The sequence below is a fragment of the Capricornis sumatraensis genome, chromosome 10 (genome assembly GCF_032405125.1).
Source record: "Capricornis sumatraensis isolate serow.1 chromosome 10, serow.2, whole genome shotgun sequence".
Taxonomy (NCBI): Eukaryota; Metazoa; Chordata; class Mammalia; order Artiodactyla; family Bovidae; genus Capricornis; species Capricornis sumatraensis.
Genome location: NC_091078.1, coordinates 60,622,218 through 60,642,539, shown reverse-complemented (window position 1 = coordinate 60,642,539; position 20,322 = coordinate 60,622,218). Strand labels below are relative to the sequence as shown.

The 20,322-nt window shown below is 51.8% G+C and overlaps 1 protein-coding gene across 1 annotated transcript in view; it reads right to left on the bottom strand.

The window, feature by feature from the left end:
* Positions 1-1,495: 1,495 nt before the first annotated feature.
* GASK1A (golgi associated kinase 1A) overlaps positions 1,496-20,322 on the bottom strand; it is a 35,479-nt gene continuing 16,652 nt past the window's right edge. Inside the window, exons 3-6 of the mRNA XM_068983102.1 lie at positions 18,311-19,579; positions 3,421-3,543; positions 2,246-2,349; positions 1,496-1,697 (exon numbers count right to left, since the gene is read on the bottom strand). Coding sequence (XP_068839203.1) covers positions 1,496-1,697; positions 2,246-2,349; positions 3,421-3,543; positions 18,311-19,579 — 1,698 coding nt within the window. The remainder of the gene's footprint in view (positions 1,698-2,245; positions 2,350-3,420; positions 3,544-18,310; positions 19,580-20,322) is intronic.

The following is a 20,322-nucleotide window of genomic DNA, read 5'->3' as shown; positions in this document are numbered from 1 at the left end:
GACATAGTAAACATAGCAGACATTGTAAATAAACTTACAGATATAATAACAAACTTACAGTTACCAAAGGGGAAAGCAGATGGGGAGAGATAAATTTGGGATTAACAGATACAAACTTTTATACATAAAACACATAAACAACAAGGATTTACTGTATAACACAGGGAATAATATTCGATATCTTATAATAACCTATAATGGGAAAGAAGCTGAAGAAAAAAATACATATAACTGAATGACTTTGTTGTATACCTGAAATCAACACAATATTGAAGGATAGTAAATCAACTATCCTTCATTAAAAAATAAAAATAGCTTTCCCTATCAGATGAATAAAAACAGTAAGTCTGAGAATATCAAGTGATGATGAGGTGTAATGAAACAATTAGTCCCCTACCTTCTGGTTAGGAATGTAGACTGACACCACCATTTTGAAAGGAATTTGGCAGTTTCTCTGAAAATAAAGAATGCCCATTAGCCCATTTCTGCTATCCACTCATGGAAATATAGCCGGCAGAAATAACTGCACATCATGAAAAGATGTTCGTGGCAGCATTGTCCAGAATTGGTGAAAAGTTAGAGCCATCTAAATGTTCACCATGATGAGAACAGATAAATGAAATATAATATGCCCCTGCATGGGAGTTCCTTGAGGTCATAAGAACGAACTGAGTCAACTAGACCGCAAACACAGAACGTAGTGTTCGGCTGTAAGTTCGTTCAGGAAGTGCCAAAGTAACTTTCCTCCAGACGCTCTCACTTCTTATCTTGTACGCTTCTATTATTTATGAGTTTGTTTTTAGTGAGCATGTATTACTTTTACAATTCTTAAACCAAAACATAAATGAACAAAAATTGAACATCTAAAGGCTATAGAGACAAAAGGCTCAGGGTTCTAAGAGCTGAGTTCACTTTCAGTCAAAGTAATTCTGGGCCACAGGTACAATTCAGTAAAGATCCTTGATGAGGCTCATATCACGTGTGCATGTGGGCAGGTCCACATACCATGCATGCATACCCACACACCTACACACACACACACACACACACACACACACACAGAGTTGTCCAGCTCTGGGTGTGCATGTGCAATGCATGACTTTACAGTATCTGGAGCAGTTCATAGAACATTCTGTGTATTTATTGGTGCAGGAGAATAATCAGCCAGCTGAGCTGGCAGAAAGGAACGTGATGAGATTGAGAACCCAACACCCATCACCTCCTCCACCAGCCCAAGCATGCGACACATCCCACGGCGTCCATGGTGCCCTCCTGGTTTCTGACTTTTCCCTTTTGTCTTCGAGACATTTTCAACACAAGAAATTGTGGCCATGAGGATGGGCGCTTATCCCCTCAGGTCGTGTAGTGAGTGACTCGCCTGCGGTGAGGCGAGTCCTGGCGGACGGAGAGGGGGTGGGGTGGGCGGGGCTTGGGGTGGGCGGGGCTTACGGGTCCCTCCAGGGCGTCGGGTGGGGCTGGGCGGGGCTTACGGGCCTTAGTCCGGGAAGATTGTTAGGTTGTGCGTCCGGATGTGGTGCAGCAGGACCTGTGCTCGCTGCTCCAGGGTCTGGAGGACTTGCTGAAGGCCCTGTCTCCCACCTTGGCTTTCCCAGAACACTGGGTCCATCTGCAGCGACTTGAGCAGCATATTCTGTAGACACCCTGATTCCAGAACCTTCATGACAGGCTCAGGAAACCTGGAGGAAGGTCCCCCAGCCCCGGAAAGAAAAGAAGGGCAAAAGCCCGCTTAGAGAGTTTCCACCCACAAAGTCCCGGGGACCACCTGCTGACTAGTTGTCCGGGGACTCTTCCACCCACTCTGCTGTGACAGCAGACACAGGATGAAGCTTTCAATGGGTCCCAGTCCCCCAGGAGGGCGAATCCACTCTGCTGGCCTGAGCAAAGTGAGGAGGAGCCCTGGGAAGGCCGAGGTGTGGCAGGACTGAGCAGGGAAGTTGGCTACCTGGCCAGCTCCCTGCCAGGCAAGGGAGCCTGCCCACTTGGCCTGCCCACTCCCCAGCAGGGCATCTCGTGCTGTGCTCTGGATACCAGGGCCATCCTAGACTTCAAGGGCCCACTGCCTGTTAGCTTTCCCAGGACTCTCCACATCCTCCTGAGGCTCATCAAACAGCTTCCATCTGTCGGACAGTGGACTTCTCGGGGGCCATGGTTCAAGGCCGCGGTGTCTACGACAGGGCCGCTCAGCTCAGTCCCTGAACCTCTGCCCAGCCCCTTCGATGCTCACCCATCGATGCCCTCGAGAAGCCGGAAGTTCAGCTTGTGCTCCGGGTGCTGAAGGTGGCCAGCGTTATCAATGTAGACCAGACGAGTGGGGTCACTGCTCCGGACCTCGGGGAAGAAGATGGACAGGGACAGAAGATGGACGTGGTGCCCCAGGGTGCAGCAGCTCAGGGGCCCCTAAGCTGTCAGTCACACAATGCACCCTGCTCCTCGCCCAGTTGGTTCCCCCACCACACAGAGCAGTGAGCTCTTTCCACCTGGTGCTGTGCTCAGGGCGGCCAGGCACCATGTCTGGTGAACCCGCCCAGCAACCCTGGGGCGAACGGCCAGTAATACCAGCCCCATTTTACAGAGGCAAAAAAGTTAGGTAATTTGCACAAGGTCACACAGCTAGTAAATAGCTGGTTGGCTCAAACCTGGACCCATAGCCCCAGGTGGCAACACCACTGGTGAAACCACAAAGTGGAGGCGTTGATTTCTCTTCTGGCGACTGAAGGGGTGAGGAGCCCGAGGCCGGGCGGCCTGATGCTCAGTCCCAGGCACCATCTGATGGCTATGCTCCATGGCCAAGGGGGGACGGCGAGGACACCAGCCTCACTGAGGGAGACAGAGCAGCCCTTCCCCAGGGTGGAACTTTGCCCCTCCTGCAGGAGCAGCAGCTCTTCTGCCCCACCAGCCCCTCGCTGATGGTCTCAGCACAAGGCTTCCCACCCTGGGTTCTAGTTTTCACTGGAAGCAGTGTTTCCCAACAGCCCCAGCCTGTGAGCCGATAGGGTCCACGACAGATCCCTGTCACTGCCACCAACCAGACATGCAGCCTTGGAGGGCCCCTGCCCCGCTCCAGGTCATAATTTCCACGTTTACTGGCACAATGAGGATGCCCTACTAGATACACACATACCACACTCAGCTGCCAGGACCCGAGGGCGTCCCTGGAGTCTTTAGGAGACAGAGGGGTTGGTGACACTGGCTCCAGCCCATCCCCTCCTCAACCACATACTCCAAGCTTCATTTTTGTCCCTTCTATATATTAAGGCTTCCTGGAAACATTCAAAGGGTTTTCCTGCTGAAAAGAACAGGATTGTGACACCCAGAGTCACGTGACCCCTGACCCTCGCCACCAGCGTCTGCTGATGGACAGACAGGAAGACCCGAGTCTGGGGTGACCCAGGGACATACCAGGATGTGGACCAACCGCAGCTCCCCGGGGTTCCGGCATTTCTCTCGGAGTCTCTCTTCCACACAGGGGTCCGAGGGCTCGGGCTTGAAGCCGCAGCAGTAGCGATCCAGGCGGTCATGCACCTGTGGGGGCACCGTCCTCTGAGGGGGGCGGTCTACCATGTCCAGCACTCAGGCTTCTTGAGCCCTGGGGCCACCCTCAGGGATCTCTGCCCTGGTGAGCTCAGCTGCTGGCCCCCAGCTGTGATGGGCTTCTGCTTGCTCCTCTGGCCAGCTCACCCTGCACTGGAATGGCTTACTCACACTGCATGGATTTCCACCCAACATGCGGCAGGTGGATCTTAGTTCCCTGACCAGGGATCGAACTCAGGCCCCCTGAAGTGGAAGTCCTGCTGCTGTTTAACCTATACTACTGGCCCTGAGCTCCGGCCTGGGGCCTCCCAGTGCAGACTATCTGTCCACCTGGGGAGACTCACACGTGACCACTTTTTCTTGAAGCAGCAAATGCTACCGTAGGGATTCCTCCTTTTTCGGGGATAGAAAGATTTTAATGACCGTCCAGGCAGCTCCTGACTCTCAAACAGCACTTCCACCCTGCAGGAGGCCTGGATCAGAGTCAGGAAGGAGAGCATTCCTTTTCCTGACTCATCTTACACTGGATGGCTAAAGTGGGAACAAAGACACAGAGTCTTTCCCTCAGAGATGATCATGAGAGATGGTCTCTGTCCCTGGTTCTTGGCACAGAGCTCCTAAAACCCCTGCAATTGGCTCTGTGATATGAGTACATTTTGATATTCATAATCCTCCGACCACATCAGAGTTTAATAAGATGACTCATGGGGCCCTGAGATAACTTCATGCTGATTGTTAGATGGACAAAGAATAGAGAGTAGGTGCTTTCCACCTGACCCTCCAACCTCAGGGAAGAAGAGGGGAGCTGGAAACTGGGTTATAGAAACTTTTGAACTATATTCTAGGTAGAACACACCCACCCACCAGGAGGGTGATGCACCCCAACTCCACATACGGGGTCATGGACTTGGGACCTTTTCAGACTTCACCGCACATACCTCTTCTACTGGCTGTTCACTGACATCCTTTATAATAAACCAGACCACTGAAGTGTGTTTTCCTGAGTCCTGTGAGCCACTGTAGCAAATTATTGAACCCAGGGATGAGACAGTCATAAGAACCCCAGATTTTTAGCCAGTCGGCCAGAAGTACGGGGGGCTCAGGACTCGTGACTGGCATCTGAATCAGAAGTCCTGTGGAGCTGAGCCCTTAGCTTGTGGAATCTGACATTGACTCCAGGGGGATAGAGTCACCCAGCTGGGGTTGGAGAGTTGGTGGGCTCAGAAGAAGGCATCACCCAGAGGACCAGCAACATCATTGCCTCTCTGTCTCAACCAATTCTCACTGCAGGCTTGCAAGGGAGATATTATTGCCCCAATAACACATGGAGACATGGAGCCCAGACCTCCCCAAGGTCATACACGAGGAAGTAGTCCAGCTGGGGTTTGAACCCAGGTCTGCCTGGCTGGAGCCCAGCACTCTCTGATGTCCTCCACTGCCTCCCTGAAGGTCAGGGAGAGGGAGCCACTTGGAGGCCAAACTCTCTCCACACATGGCAGAGGGACCAGGGGCAGGGAACACACAGATGACAGCCCCCAGGTGCAGCACACATCAAAGCCAGGCCAGCGACCTCACAGTCCACTCAGCTCAGCGCCAGCCAATGAAAGGTCTCACTCCATTTCCATATCCCTTTGGAGGTAACTCTTGTGTGTTCTGAAGAAATACAAAATTGATTTCCTTCTACACAAGCCAGAAAATAACTATAGCTCTATTCACCAATCAACCTCATGAAACCAGACGTCCAGAAATGAGACAGTGTTGAACAGTCCCAACTACTGTCCCCAAACATTATTTTCCCCATTTCATAACAATTCGGTGTGGAGAAGTCCCACCCCGGGCCTAGACCACTGCCCCAGACAGGCTGAGGGCCTTTCTGTAAGGCCGCATCATGGAGTGTTTCCAGGGGCAGCGGACTAAGGACATCACTGACACCACAGAAAAGGCATGTTTAGCCTGGAGGACCTGCCTGGCTTGGCCATGATACAAACAGCCAGAGCCTTGTCCATGCAGCGAGCCCATTAAGCCCCCGAGGTGGACAGTCACTGCTTTAGCTTCCTGGACTTTGAATAACAACAGCCACAAGTAACAGAAAATTCTGGTTGGAAGTGACTTTAACCACAGGGGAAATTAAGATCTGCAGCAGGAAGCCTCAAGAGCCTTGCAATAGGACAGGCTTGGGGGGCACCTTAAAGCAGCTCCCATTGTCATGATAAGGACTCAGGTTTCTTTCTGCTCTTCACTTTACCCCACAATGTTAAGGACATCCCTCTGTTGTCTCGGAAAACCTGCAGGTGGCCCCTGTGGGTATGTTTTTCCTTGTGAGTGTGGTAAGTCGCTTCAGTTGTGCCCAACTCTTTGCAGCCCCAGGGACTGTAGCCCGCCAGGCTCCTCTGTCCATGGGATTCTCCAGGCAAGAATACTGGAGTGGGTTGCCATGCCCCCTCCAGGGGATCTTCCTGGCCCAGGGATTGAACCCGTGTCTCTTATGCCTCCTGCACTGGCAGGCAGGTTCTTTACCACTAGAGCCACCTGGGAAGTCCCCATGTTTTTCCCTGTTCATGTCCAAAGAGAAGGAGACAGAGAGAGAAATAGAGACAGGAAGGAGGGGAGGGGGAAAGAGAAGCCCTCCCCCAACAATCATGGAACAGCAGTCCTTCCTTTCAGTCTGATTGGACCAAATCTGGACCCAGGCTCATCCCTTGTCCAGAGGCCACCACGGGAAGACGGTGATGTACTGACCTCTGAGCCTAGGAACGGGGAGAAAGGGAATCACACCAGGGCCCTGTGCAGAAGAGACAAGAGCGCCCCACTGGGTCCACCAGAGCCCCCGAGTCCTCACTGGCTCCTACAGAAGTGTTGACAGGACGGGGCTGAGGACAGAACCCTGCGGCACACCCCCAGAGACCTCCCAACCTTCCGACAGTTTTTACATCCACTCGAAGATAGTAACACGCCCCTATATTTCTCCATATTGTCCTCGAACTTGGCAAGGGGTGGAGTCCTCCACACATTCCTATGTAGGCCTGCCCTCGGCAGGAGCCCTCCAAGGCCGCCTGCACAGAGGTTTAGGGCAGAGATCAGCAAGCTTTTCCCACAAAGGGCCAGACAGTAAATATTTTAGGCTTTGCAGCCCATACGGTCTCTGTCACAACTACCCGACTCTGCCTGAGTTGTGCATATTGTACATATTCCAGATAATATGCAAACAAATGGCCGTGGCCATGTTCCCCCCCCAAAAAAAACTGTATTAACATACACTGAAATCTGAAGTTCATAGCATTTTTAGATGTAATGAAATATTATTTTGATCTTTTCAACCATTTGAAAATGCCAAAACCATTCTTAGCTCATGGACTGTACAAAAAAAAAAAAAGAGGGGAATTTGGCCTGCAAGCTGGGCTGTGTCTGTGACCCTGGTTTGGAGCCCAAAGGATCTGGGGGTGAATCGTGGCTCCTCTATGTCCTAACTCTATGACCCGAGGAAGTTATTTAACCTGATGTTCCCTCAGGGCCTCACTGGGGACCACACAAGGTGAGGAGGGTGGCTGTCATGGAGAGACCTGGAAGAGACAGGCCTAAAGGCCTGCAGGAATCTCAGGGATTCCTCTCTCTGACAGCCCTGGCCATAGCCCTGTGAAGCAGTCTAAAATAAAGCCGTGTCATGACGGTCTAGCCACTCTCCTCTACGTGTGTGCAAGGCCTGGTTTCTGGAGCCCAAACAGACTTGTGAGACGGATACCACCTGCCGAGTCATCTCTGGCTGGGAGAGTAAATGCCAGGATGGTTCTAGCAGGACTGAAATCCAGCGACTGCTCCAACCGCATGTCACATCTGATGGCACAACCAGACAAACCCCCTTCCTCAGGCCAAACGCTCCCTGTTAGCAGGCCATTCTATGCAGATTTTAACTGGATGCAGTGCTTATTTCCAGAAGAAGCTACAAGGACTGTCGGGCCATATGACAGGGGCAGCGCTGGTGCCCCCAGATGTACACCCATTTGAATGTTGAACGGGGAGGGGAGGGCTGGCCGGCCCAGGTGCCAGAGTGAATAATCCGCGATGCTGTCTGGGAACTTTTTTCCACTGAAGAGCAATTCAGTTGAAACAGTTGAAACAGCAGCAGCCAAACAGGACCAGGCTTAGGTTTCATTCCCACATCCTAAGGCATCAGGATTTCTTCTTCCCCCTTTTTAACAAAATGAGCAGTAACCAAGAAAAAAATGATCATCTTTTGCAGTTTGGGCCTTCTAGCAGTGTGTGTGCTCAAGAGGTTGTTGTTTAATTTAACAGTTGTGAAGCCCTTACTCTGTGCTGGATCGGGCTCTGAGTGCTTTACCTATCACAGTTCACTTAACCCTCCCAGCAGCCAGGAGGCAGGTACAGTCATTATCTCCATTTCAAAGACGAGGTAACTGAGTGACAGAGGCCAGAAAACATGCCTAGGGTCCCACAGAGTGAAAGCGGCAATGCCTAGACTCAGACCCGGGCAGTCTGGTTCTGACCACTGAGTTGGACTGGGTGGCAGGCACATACATCATGACACTAGAGGTCACAAGTGCCTCAATATCAAGAAGATGTGGTTCAACCGGATCCCCAGCTCCTAGCACTTTTTCAGTACAACGAGACTTGGCTGAGGTTTTCGGAGTGCAAGAATGAATGAATGAAGCGCATGGCTGGCTGCCACCCGGAAGGATGGTGGGGGAGGCCTTCACATGAGGACTGACCACTGAAAGCCTGCCCCTCACATGAGCCTGACAGAGGGAGGCCTGCCTCTGGGTCCCCCAAACAGGACATCTAGTGGGACAAGACACTGCAGTCTGCCAAGAGGGACACCAGGCTGAGCTGTGAGGTGAGGACGTCTGAGAGGCGCCCAGCACAGGGCACGAGGACCCAAGTCCTCTCACCTATCCACCAGGCTCCTGGGCCAAGACTTCAGCCAGTGCCAGATCCGAGTCTGGTGGATTCCAGAAGAACCGCCTGCTGCCCCTGGTAGCCCGGGGCCCCTGTGCAGGACCCTCCCCCACCTGAGGACAGTCACGGGCCCAGGGTCTTCTGGATTGAAAGGGTGGCTCTTGGCTGGGTCGGCTTGCTGCCAGACAGCCCCAAGGTGGCAGCATCTCTGTCCAAGGAGGGCAGCAGGCTGGCCCCGCACTGTCTGTTAGAGAATTCGTGAGGCTTTGGGGAGGTGAGGGTGTGAGGAGGAGTGGGTCACTTCACACTGACTCTTACCATCCTCTGATGACTCTCTCTGCAGTGCTCCCCTTGTGTCCTGACAGAGGGTAACCTCCCCGGAGGCCCTGGGCAGGGGAACCTCTGGATGCCTCATCTGCCCCAAGCCGGAGGCCAGAGGTCACAGCACCAGCTCTGGATGTGGGTGAATATACCAGCTGGTGGGCTTTGAGGAGATGGTCTGAGAATTATTATGTAAAAAGACAGGCGTGCGTGCTAAGTTGCTTCAGTCGTGTCTGACTCTTTGAGACTCCTATTGACTGTAGCCCACCAGGTTCCTCTGTCCATAGGATGCTCCAGGTGAGAATACTGGCGTGGATAGCCATTCCCTCCTCCAGGGAATCTTCCCGACTGAGGGATCGAACCCACATCTCTTACGTCTACTTGCACTGACAGGTGGGTTCTTCGCCACTAGTGCCACCTGGGAAGCCCCGCTAAAAGGACTAAATCACTCTAAATTTTACACATCGACACAAAATCCAACACCTGTGAAATGACGTATCCACCACAGCAAAGTACAGTTCCAACCAAGAAAGCTACAATGAGTCACCAGGGGAATACCTTTCCCAGAAATCAGTCCCCACATCAATACATTAGATGGAGGATGTGTGTAATCTGTGACCTCCTCCACTGATACTCAAAAGGCATCTGATGTCATTTTTACATCCATTCCTGACAAGAAAAACTCTTAATAAGGCAAGAATAGCAAATAGTTCTTCAGCCAAAAGTCAGCATGATCTTTTATGGTGAAACACTAGAAACTGTCCCAAATCTGTAGAGACAAGTCATGTCCAGCATCCCATTACTATTTACCATTGCTCTGGAGGCACCATGGTTGTAGTGAGGTTAAGAAAAATGAAAGAGGAGGCAATGAGAACACAAAGTGCATTCGTTACAGAAGAAATGACCATATACTTGGAAAACACAGGGCAACTGTGAGAAGCATTATTAAGTGAATGAGTAACCAGTAACCGAAATATGATACAAAAACAATATCCTTCACACAGACCAGGAGCTACGGGCCAGAACGTGTTGAGACAGGCTGGGACCTGGGACCCTTTTCCAGAGAGCTTGAGCTTGCACCTGGACAAATGCCTCCCCAAAGAACGGAACCCAAAGAAACTATAAGGGGTTCAGGGACTTCCCAGGTGACCCAGGGGCTAAGACTCCATGCTTCCAATGCAGAGGGTCCAGTTTCAACCCTCTGTCAGGGAACTAGATTCCACATGCAGCAACTAAGATCCAGCTCAGCCAAATAAATGATTTTTTTTTTTAAAAAAAGGAACTACAAAGGATTAAAACTAACTGCTCACAGGCCCAATGGGGCAAATTATGAACAACAAGACACAAAAAGGTCACAAACCAACTGCCACTTTTGGGGAGCTGGGAGCAAAAGCACGGTTACTGCTGTGATCCCTGCTCACAGCACCATGGAGGGGATGGACAGGGCAGGCATCTTCACCCTCACTCCCTTTAAGGGACCGGCTCGCCCCTGCCTTGGGAAGAGAGCCAGGGCAACAATTTCTTGTTTTCACTCCTGTGTGCTACAGCTCGAGCCCCAGTAAAGCCGTGCCTGAACTTCTCAGCCGACTTCTTATCAATTTCTGTTGATCAAGGAATCCAGAAACCTCAGTTAGTAACAATATAATAGAAGGAAAAGAGGCCCTTCTCAATGGTCACAAGATGAAATATCAGTATCATCCTAACCTGAAAGTGAAGATCCAGCTCAGGAAAACATAAAGATGCTTCTGAGGAACAGAAATAAAATGAAAGACGCAACCTGTTCTTGGCCTTGAATGACCCTGTATCTTAGGATGTAAATTCTCTCTATATTAGTCCACACAGATTTCATTTGATTCCAGTGAAGTCCCAAGAGGACTTGGGAAGGCAAAGGAAGTAACAAGCTGACTGAGAAGACTATTCAGGAGTATTGGGGAAGATCTTTAAAAAGAGCAAGGAGACCAAGAACTCCCAGTTATTAACATAAAATATAAAGTGTGATAATTAAAACAGTGTGATTCTGGCACATAAATAGACAGACCCTTTACTGGAACAGAAGAGTCCACAAATAGACTTGCGTACATATGGAAATTGGCTATATGGAAAAGGCAGCATTTCAAATTGGGGGAAAGAAGGATTATTCAACAAATGGTGCTGGGACATTTGGGTTGCCATCTGAAAAAAAAAAATCATTATTTTGCACCTGATCTCTTACTCCAAAATAACTTCCAGATGGATCAAAAATATATAAAAACACATGGGAGGATTTTTTTAAAATAACCCTGAAAATGAGGATGGTCCTTAAAAACATAATACACTAACCTAGAGTCATGAAAAATTGCTTGATAAGTTTAACAGCATAAAGCAATTTTTAAAAATTTCTGCACAGCAGAAAGACTAGAAACAAAGTTTGATGACAGTTGAGCCTGAGAGAAATACCAGAATGCAATGAAAACAAAAGACTGATTTTCTTAATCTATAAAAAAGCTCTTTTTCCATAAGAAAAAGACCAACAATCCAACAGAAAATGGGGCAAAGAATATGAACAGTTAAAAAAAAAAGATTTTTAAGAAATCTAAGCAGAGGCTAAGGCAGGAGGAGAAGGGGACTGCAGAGGACGAAATGGTTGGATGGCATCACCAGCTCAACGGACATGAGTCTGAGCAAGTTCCAGGAGATGGTGAAGGACAGGGAAGCCTGGCGGGCTGCACTCCATGGGGTCGCAAAGAGTCGGACATGTCTGAGCGACTGAACAACAAAGCAGAGGCAGGACGAGGGCGAGGCAGGGAAGTGCTGTTGGCTGTCAGGATGTGCAGAGCAGGCTCACCCGAGATGCGCGCTCCTGAAGGAGTCTGCACTGGAGGCCCCTCCCTTGCCACAGGAACTCTGCTTCTATGGCTGCATAACAAATGACCACCAGCTCAGTGGCTTAATATAACACACTTATTAACTCACAGTTCCTGTGGGTCAGGAGTCCATCCCGTTTTGCCGGGTACTCTACCTGGGGTCTCAGGCTGAACTCAAGGTGCTCCATCTCTTTCGTAACTCAGGCTCCTCTCCTGTGCTCAGTCGGGCTGCTGGCAGAAACCATTCCTCGTGGTTGTAAGGAGAACTCAGGGTCCTTCCAGAGGCCTCCCTGACCCACAGCAGCTCACAGCCTGGCTGTTTACTCCTCGAGGCCAGCAAGAAAATCCTCTGATGCTTCATCTTTGAAAGACTGTCCTGGCTGGTTCAGGCCAATGGGAGAGTCTTCCTTCTGATTAACCCCAGATTAACTGATGAGTACCTCAATAATATTGTAATAACTTTGCATGGTGACAGACTGAAACTAGACTTATCTTGGTGATCATTTCATAACATATAGAAATACTGACTCATTAGGTTGTGCGCCTGGAACTAGCAGAGTGCTGTAGGTCGATCATGCTTGCTTGCTTTCGTGCTCAGTTGCGTCTGACTCTTTTTGACCCCATGGACTGGAGCCCGCCAGGCTGCTCTGTCCTCGGGATTTTCCAGGCAAGAATACTGGAGTGGGTTGCCATTTCCTACTCCAGGGGATATTTCAATCAAAAAACAAATAAATAAAAATACCCAAAGATAACTGATTGGTAACTTAATCACTGAAATAAGATTCCATCATATTTACAGGTCTCATTCATTCTCAACGGCAGGAGTTCACACTAAGGGGATGGGTATCTTGGGGACCATCTCTGAATTTTGCCAATCACACTCGTCCTAATTGAGGCCCTGATCTTCAGTATATGTAAAGATGCTTGATGTCACCCTTAAATACCCCTGTCCGGGTGGGCTGCTTCACCCTCCGTGGCTGGCCGCACCGTCTGTGCAGGAGGAAGGAGCTCTGCTGTGGGACTTGAAGGAGCTCATGCATGGGCACCCCATAAAGGTGCTACGATTATATTTCAGGTCTCAGGCTGGAAGCTCGAGAGGCAGACAGTGGTCATGGATCTGGGCTCCTCTCTAACAACACCCGATGTTCAGGAATGCCAAGCCAGAGAAGAATGACGTGAACCATATATTTGCACTCAAAACAAGGAACACACACAGGGTCACAAATGACTGAACCCGGCCCCCTAGGAAGGAGATGGGCCAGCCTCATCCAGAAGAGACCCAGAAGAAATGCCTTTTCCAGAGTCAGCTGAGTCAGCAAAGAGGGCAAAAGCATGCCCTCTGTGGTCAAACTGCAGTGGGTCTGATCCCAGCTCTAGCACTTAAGGCCGCAGGTTACTGTGGGCAAGTTCCTTATCCCTTCTAAACCTCAGTTTCCTCATCTGTGGAATGGAGTTAAAACATACTGTCCACTCCCAGGGCGGTCACGCATCAACACGTGTGAAGTGCTGGCACAGTGCCTGCTGCAGAGGGTGACAGGTGACGCCATATGCCATCACCTGTTCTGGAAGCACGAGTTAATCACGTGCCTGGTCAAGGGCTGGACAAACGACTGTCACATAGTTTTCCACCTCTATATCTCTGGGACCCAAAAAAGAAAAGGAGAAGCCTGTGGGATTCTTTTCAGTCTAGAGGAAGGAGTGGTATTTGGGCAAGCAGAACACAGCAGCACCTAAATAGCAACTCATACAGAGGCCCTGGATTCCTTCATTCATTTGTTCATCCTTCCACCCACGCGTTCAAAAGCTGCTTCTCCAGGATCCAACCGAGAGCTTGGCCCTGTGCTAGGCGCTGCGGATGTGACCAAAACAGAGAGACAGAAGTGAACAAATAAAATAGAACTTACTGTGCTGGGGAGTCAGAAAGAATATAGACAGGCTAGCACGAAACAGAAAGAGGCTAACAACAGAATGTGGAGGTTGGGAGAGTGGAGGCCCAGGGAGGAGGATGAGAGGCCTGTCTGAGGCCCTGCACCTGAAGAAACTAACCAAGGCCACATGCCAAGAGGCAGGGCTGAAGATATCAGACAAGGACGGATCTGTGGCGCCCTGAAGCTCCTGATATCGAGGGAACTGAGATGCTTTGCCTTATTGTAATGGAGAAGGGACACAGTCTGACTTACTGTGCTCTCTGCCTGAACAGTCGCATGTGAACTTCTGAGGTCTCCCTCTAACTTCCAGCTGCTATAGGCTCTGCCCGGGGGGCTTTCTCCAAATGCCACGGAATTAACACCTCCAGGAGCAGCCCTCAACCAAAGACCAAGGGGAGATTTGGCTATCAGTACCTCATGTTCCTCACCTCTTGGTGCGCTAACTCTGAACTTGCACTTTATACCATTGCTCAGAAATTTCCTGTGGATCAAGCCCCAGTCACCCATAGCAGTGACCTGTTTGATGACATGCCCTCTGCTGGCCACCTTCTAGCCGTCTCACTTTCATCTTCCCTACGAGGGTTTCCTGGGGTCCCCTCCCAGAGGAACTACTGCACTGGACCTTGGTCTCAGAGTCTGCACGGGGGAACGGAAACCACGACATCCCTCCAGCTTCTGTAAGGAGACCTGGTTAGAGGGGACGAAAGTGGAGTCGTTAGGGAGACGTTAGGGAAGAAGAGTCCAGGTAAGAAAAGATGGTGGCCTGCACCAGGATGGCGGCACCTGAGGCTTTCTGGGGTCTGGATTTTCCGGGACATGAAGGCCCTGCATCAGCGGAAGCAGCAGGATGACTTCCATGAGCAAACACCACCCTTTCACTGTCTTGAGTTCTCTGCAGCTGCTCACCCCGTGCAGCCAAGATGAAGCAGGGTATGAGAAAAAAGAAGCCTCTCTAGAAGGAAAAGATACAAATGTGCCCATTTCTGTTCCCCCCCCCCCCACACACACACACATCCTTCCCACCCTCTGGCCTCTGGCCTCTTGAGTCCAGGCACGACTGCCCGCAGGTTGTTCCTGGCTTCTGCTCAGTAGGGACCTGGGTTCCTGGGCTGGGAAACCCACAGCCCCTCCTCACTCCAGCATGCCCGTGGTTTCTAGGAAGGCAGCACCCGCCAGCCAGGGGTGTTTGACTTGCCTGGTGTTCGGCAAACCCAGGAAGAGGTGGCATGAGGCCAGCTGAGTGGCGTCTGACCACACGCCCACCTGTGTGTGCTCTGGCGGCTGAACCGCCCACCGCCATGGCTGGGCTTGGCAGCTGAGGAAGGGCTTCACACCACAACCTCCAAAGACAGACAGAGGGGCTCTGTGTGGGCAGAAAGTGGCTGTGTGCACATCAGCTAGATGGGGGATCACAAGGAGGGGCCTCAGGGCTCAAAGTCCCAGCTGTCCCGACAGACACCCCCTTTTCCTGCCTTCACCCATGGCTGGCTGAAGAGAACTATGTGAGAAGGAGGGTGAGCTCTGGAGCCAGACCATCCAGGCTGTGTCTCAGCTCCACCGGCCATGAACTTAGCCAAGTCACTTAACCACTTGAGACCTCAACTGTCCAACTTCAAAACAGGGAGAAGCCTAGAATCTCTCTAGCAAGGCTACCATGAAGACTGGAGGAGTTAATTCCTGTAACATGTTGGGGGCAGTGCTTGTGTATTACTGAGCTTGGGCCATCACCAGGCGCTGTATTAAGTATATTACGTCAATGATCCTGCATGCAGAAACCACACAGGGTCAGTGGTGTCATCTGATGGAGGCCAGGCTCCCCCAGAGACAGACCTCAGTGAAGAACTCAGAGAGAAAGCAGTTGATCTGTGAGCTAATTCAAAAACACAAGCAAGGATCGGGGAAGGGAGACAGGGAGGGCAGGCAATGAGCTCTGTGGGTAACCGTGGCTCAATCCTGGTAGGTGACTCTGAGAGACACGTGGAACATGCCCCACAGAGCCACCCCAGCCAGCGAACCAGGGCTTTTACAGACCACCTCCCATCAGTCATAGGATGGCTGTTCCTGGAGGGAGCGTGGCCAGCTCTTCCAGTTTGCCCAAGACTGTAGTCTGTGGTCTGGGAAATGCCTCCCTCCCAGGCTCGAGGATAGGTCACGCTGTCTGGAGGGCACTAATCCCTAGCCCTCAGCCTGTCACACACAGGCAGAGCAGGCTCAGGGCCCAGAGCAAGCCTGCATCAGGAGCTGGTGATTAAGAGCTACCACGCGCTCAAGGGCAGAAGGCAGGGACACCCAGTCCCATTTAGAGAGAAGTGAAGTTCAGAGACGCTGGCTAGTCTGCTCAGGGTCACACAGTGGGATGTGGCCAGTGGGCAGGGGGTTCAAACCCAGATCTGTCTGGTGCCAAAGCCCATGCCAACCACCAGGCCCCATGCTCCTCCCTCCACAAAGCAGCCACGAGACACAGACTCAAGGAGCTGGAAGTATTGCGGGAGGCCAGCTGGTCCAGTGACAGGAGACAAATACCCACAGGCAGACAGATAACATCCAAGAGTTTAGGGTTGAGTGTCAGACAACAGGGATTTCCAGGTGGCTCAGTGGTAAAGAATCTGCCTGCAATGCAGGAGACACGGCATAGAGCCCTGGGTTCTAGAACACAGGTTGAATCCCTGGGTCTGGAAGATGCCCTGGAGGAGGAAATGACAACCCACTCCAGTACTCTTGCCTGGGAAATCCCATGGACGGAGTCTGGCAGGCTACAACAGTCTGTGGGGTCAAAAAGAATCAGACACGACTTAGTGACTGAGAATGCTCACAATCACATCAGACAATAGGAGGTGTGGTCTTTGGCAGAAAGGGGAGCATGGCAACATTTAAAGGGGCAGCAGCTACTCAGCTCAGGCTCATTTCTGCTGCGTGGGAACAGAGGCCCCATGTTATTAAACCATCCAGTGTTTCAAAGGAAGTGGGATTTTCATGAGAAATCTCAAAGTATTAAATGTGGTCTGAGAATCTTCTAAAATACATTTCCAACCAAACTTGTCTGAATAACACAGGGAGCATCAGTCCCTGGCTACCAGTTATGATGTTGAACTTGACCCATGGCTCATCCAGTCACCCCAGCAGGTAAATTTAGGGCTAATATTGATCTCTTCCCTCAACAGAGGTCCCTACAGGAATGGGGCTGCTTTTGTGTGCATACATATCCACCCACTGTGTGCTTGAATCGTTTTTTTTCTTTCTTTCCTTCTGACCGCATTCCCCCACTTGTGTCTCCACAGCTGACATCCAGCTAATACTTCCTGGAGCAGCCACATCAGTTGTTGACAGGCCACTCAGTAAATATCTGATGTCTACAGTCCCCCTGGTAAGCCCCGTGCCCTAACTGCCCAACCCCTTCCCTAGGATACCCCAAAACTCCAGGGTTAATTTCTGGCACAGCAGGGACCTCAGCTGGCCCTGTGGTTTCCTTCTCTCTCCAGGGTCCAAGCGAGACCAGCATCATCCCTTTATTTCTCCCCTCTCTCATTCTCTCTCTCCTCCACCTCAACTCTCTTTTTTGAATTATGCAACCAACTTGAATCCTTCTTGATTCAAGGATAAATTTTTAACTACCAGCTCTCCGGGAATAAGGAGGAGTCCTGATTTGAAGAATTCTCTCATTCCCAAGGTATAAATACTCCTGCCTGCATGCGTGCTAAGTCGCTTCAGTCGTGTCTGACTCTGTGCGACCCTATGGACTGCAGCCCGCCAGGCTCCTCTGTCCACGGGACTCTCCGGGAGAGAATAGTGGAACGGGTTGCCGGCCTTCCTCCAGGGGTCTTCCCAGCTCAGGGACTGGCGTGTCTCTTGTGACTCCTGCATGGGCAAGCAGGCTCTTTACCAGTAGCACCACCTGGGAAGCCCCATAAATACTCCTACCCTGGCCTGTTTCAAGCTGCCAGCAGGCACGAATGTGGAGTCAGCAAGAGACATGACATGCAGTAGCTCAGCACTAAACAGTATTTACTGCTGCTGCTGCTGCTAAGTCACTTTAGTCGTGTCCGACTCTTTGCGACCCCATAGATGGCAGCCCATCAGGCTCTGCCGTCCCTGGGATTCTACAGGCAAGAAAACTGGAGCAGGTTGCCATTTCCTTCTCCAATGCATAAAAGTGAAAAGTGAAAGTGAAGTCGCTCAGTCGTGTCCGACTCTTAGCGACCCCACGGACTGCAGCCTACCAGGCTCCTCCGTCCATGGGATTCTCCAGGCAAGAGTACTGGAGTGGGTGCCATTGCCTTCTCTGACAGTATTTACTAGGTAGATGCAGAAAACCTCAAGAGCTCAGATAATAGTAAAATGTAAAATAATTGTGAAGTAATGATATCAGAGTATTGATTACCTTTGTTTCTAATATAACTTATTATATTGTTAGTTTACATAATTTCAATAATGCCTGTGTTTCACAACTGGGTCATACAATTCCTGAAATTCAAGAATGAGCCTATATGAGCTGGTTTTCAGCACACCAATGGATGAATGAACACAAGGCAGGAAAATAACAAAAAAAGGGTGCTGGGTGATCAAAAGACAAGGACTAAAATAAAAAGTTAAGCATTAAAAAAAAATGGTAAAAAAGCAAACAAACAAACGAAAGTAAAAGACAAGGGTTAGGGGGAGAGTCACCATCCACCCTCACGCAGGCCATTCCAACGTCTCAGTTCACCTAGAGTCCTCGTTTCCGCGGGGCCCCGCCCCGCCCCTCCAGGCCCCGCCTACCTGCAGCAGGAAGTCAAAGAGGGCCAGGCGTGCCCACTCAGCGTGGTGGATGCCCAGGCATGGGGCATGGCTGGGTCGGCCACAGCCACGTGCCAGCAGGGCCTGGTACTGCAGCCAGCCCAAAGCCAGAGAGTTCTGGTCGTCCTCCGGGTCACCCAGGTGCTGCACGTCGGGCGCCCACCAGATGACGGGCCGGGCGCTGCCATCCGTGTAGCGGTAGGGCAGCAGTGGGCTGTGGAAGCGCCTGGCCACCGCGGGCAGGCTCCGGCGCAGCCCCAGCACGCGGTCTACGTGGAAGGACAGGACCTCGGACAGGTCCCCGGGCCTCTTGATCAAGCCACAGAGCCCCTGGGAGCAGAGCTGACTGAGCCCAGGAGCTGCATCCTGAAGGGCCCCCTCGCTGGAGAAACCGACTAGCAGCACCTGCCCGTGGCCAGGCACCCGGGCTTTGCCCACCACCTCCCCCTGGGCCAGAAGCTGGAGGGTCTGCACATCCTGCTCTGTGAGCCACGGGGGGACCTGCTTGCCTGTCCTGAAGCCACTCGACAGCCCAGGGGTCTCAGTGTCACACCAGACAGACCCTTGCAGATCCCTAACAGAGCCAGGCCACCAATGAGCCCCTTTGGTGGGAGCAGGACCCCCCACTTGTTGGCCACCAGTCCTGGCTCTGTTCCCCACTCCTGGCAGACCCCTGCCTTCTGGAGGAGGCTGGAGGATCAGTCCAGCAGTAGCTCTCCGAGTCTGTAAGGCTGACATGTCATGCCCTGCGAGGGGGCCACCTGGGGTGCTTGTCTCACTGAGTGCCTCTGGGAGGGGACCATTTTGCCAGGGTGGGTCCAGGTCTTTCGCCTCCCCCTGCAGGAGCACAAGACGCCGGGTACTGAGTCTCAGGTCTTCTGGAGATGCCAAAGTAATGTCATTCCCGATCCTCCCTGGATGGCTGCTCTCCTTCCCTGGGGACCGTCTTCTGCTGTCCACGTGCCCTCTGTGGCCTTGCTCCTCAGCACACACCAGGATGGAGCTCCTGGGCAAGGCCCAGCTTCTCCTCAACCTTCTTGCCTTCTGCCTCCAGCTGGAGCTCAGAGCCTGCCGACTCTGGGGGGCAGGGGCATCAGCAACCCCCTGGGGCTCCATGGGGCCAGGATCTGGACCAGCGGCTGGGTGCTGTGTGGGCAAGCGGGTGACAGTCACCACAGACAGAGTCATTAAGAGGCAGAATGCCATCGCCAACCGCCTCTTGCCACGCAGCTTTCTCCAGAGCCAAGATGCCTGGGGGATGGGGATAGAAAAAAAAAGCTTAGGACCTTGAAAACATCAGCCCTGACCCACAAAATAACGGGACAGTGAATGAATGAACGTCTTGGGTGAACAAGGAGGGAAAAGAGTGAAGCCTGGGCTGGGGGGTGGGGGGCGTGACACCCAGCTGTCCTCAAGACAGGAGCAGGCAGCCGTGCTCCTGCTTCAGCGCTCAGCCTGCTCTCTCTCAGGACAGCCCTGCAGGGGAGACCAGACTTCTCCTCTCTGAGTAAACTGTTGTTATGACTCAGATTTCCGAACATGCTAAGAGCCTTTTGCCATCTGTTCCCCACACTGAGTGCTGGCCCCTTCTTCTCGCCTCCACATTAACCCCCTCTGTGGACCTGCAGTGTCTCCCACAAACATGCCCTTCCCTTTCCGGGGCACACAGCCACCCGGCCGCAGATGGGCTTGCCTGGCCTCCCTGGCAGCCAAGTGTGACCCTGGGACTAAGTCCTTGCCCAGGGCCTGAAGCAGTCACTTTTATTCGCCCCATCTGTTCAAAGGGAGGTTGGCTGCCTCGGCTCGCCTCTCTGGGCCCACGTGTGGCCGAGTCAGCTCCGGACGGTTGGCAAAGGACATATCCTGGGGCAGTAGTTTTTCAACACGTGGTCTCGCGACCAGCAGCGTCAGTACCACCTGGAAACTTGTTTTCCAGGTGATTCTGATTCGTGGGCACCAAGGGGCCACGAGAAGGAAGGAGCTTGGGAGCTTGC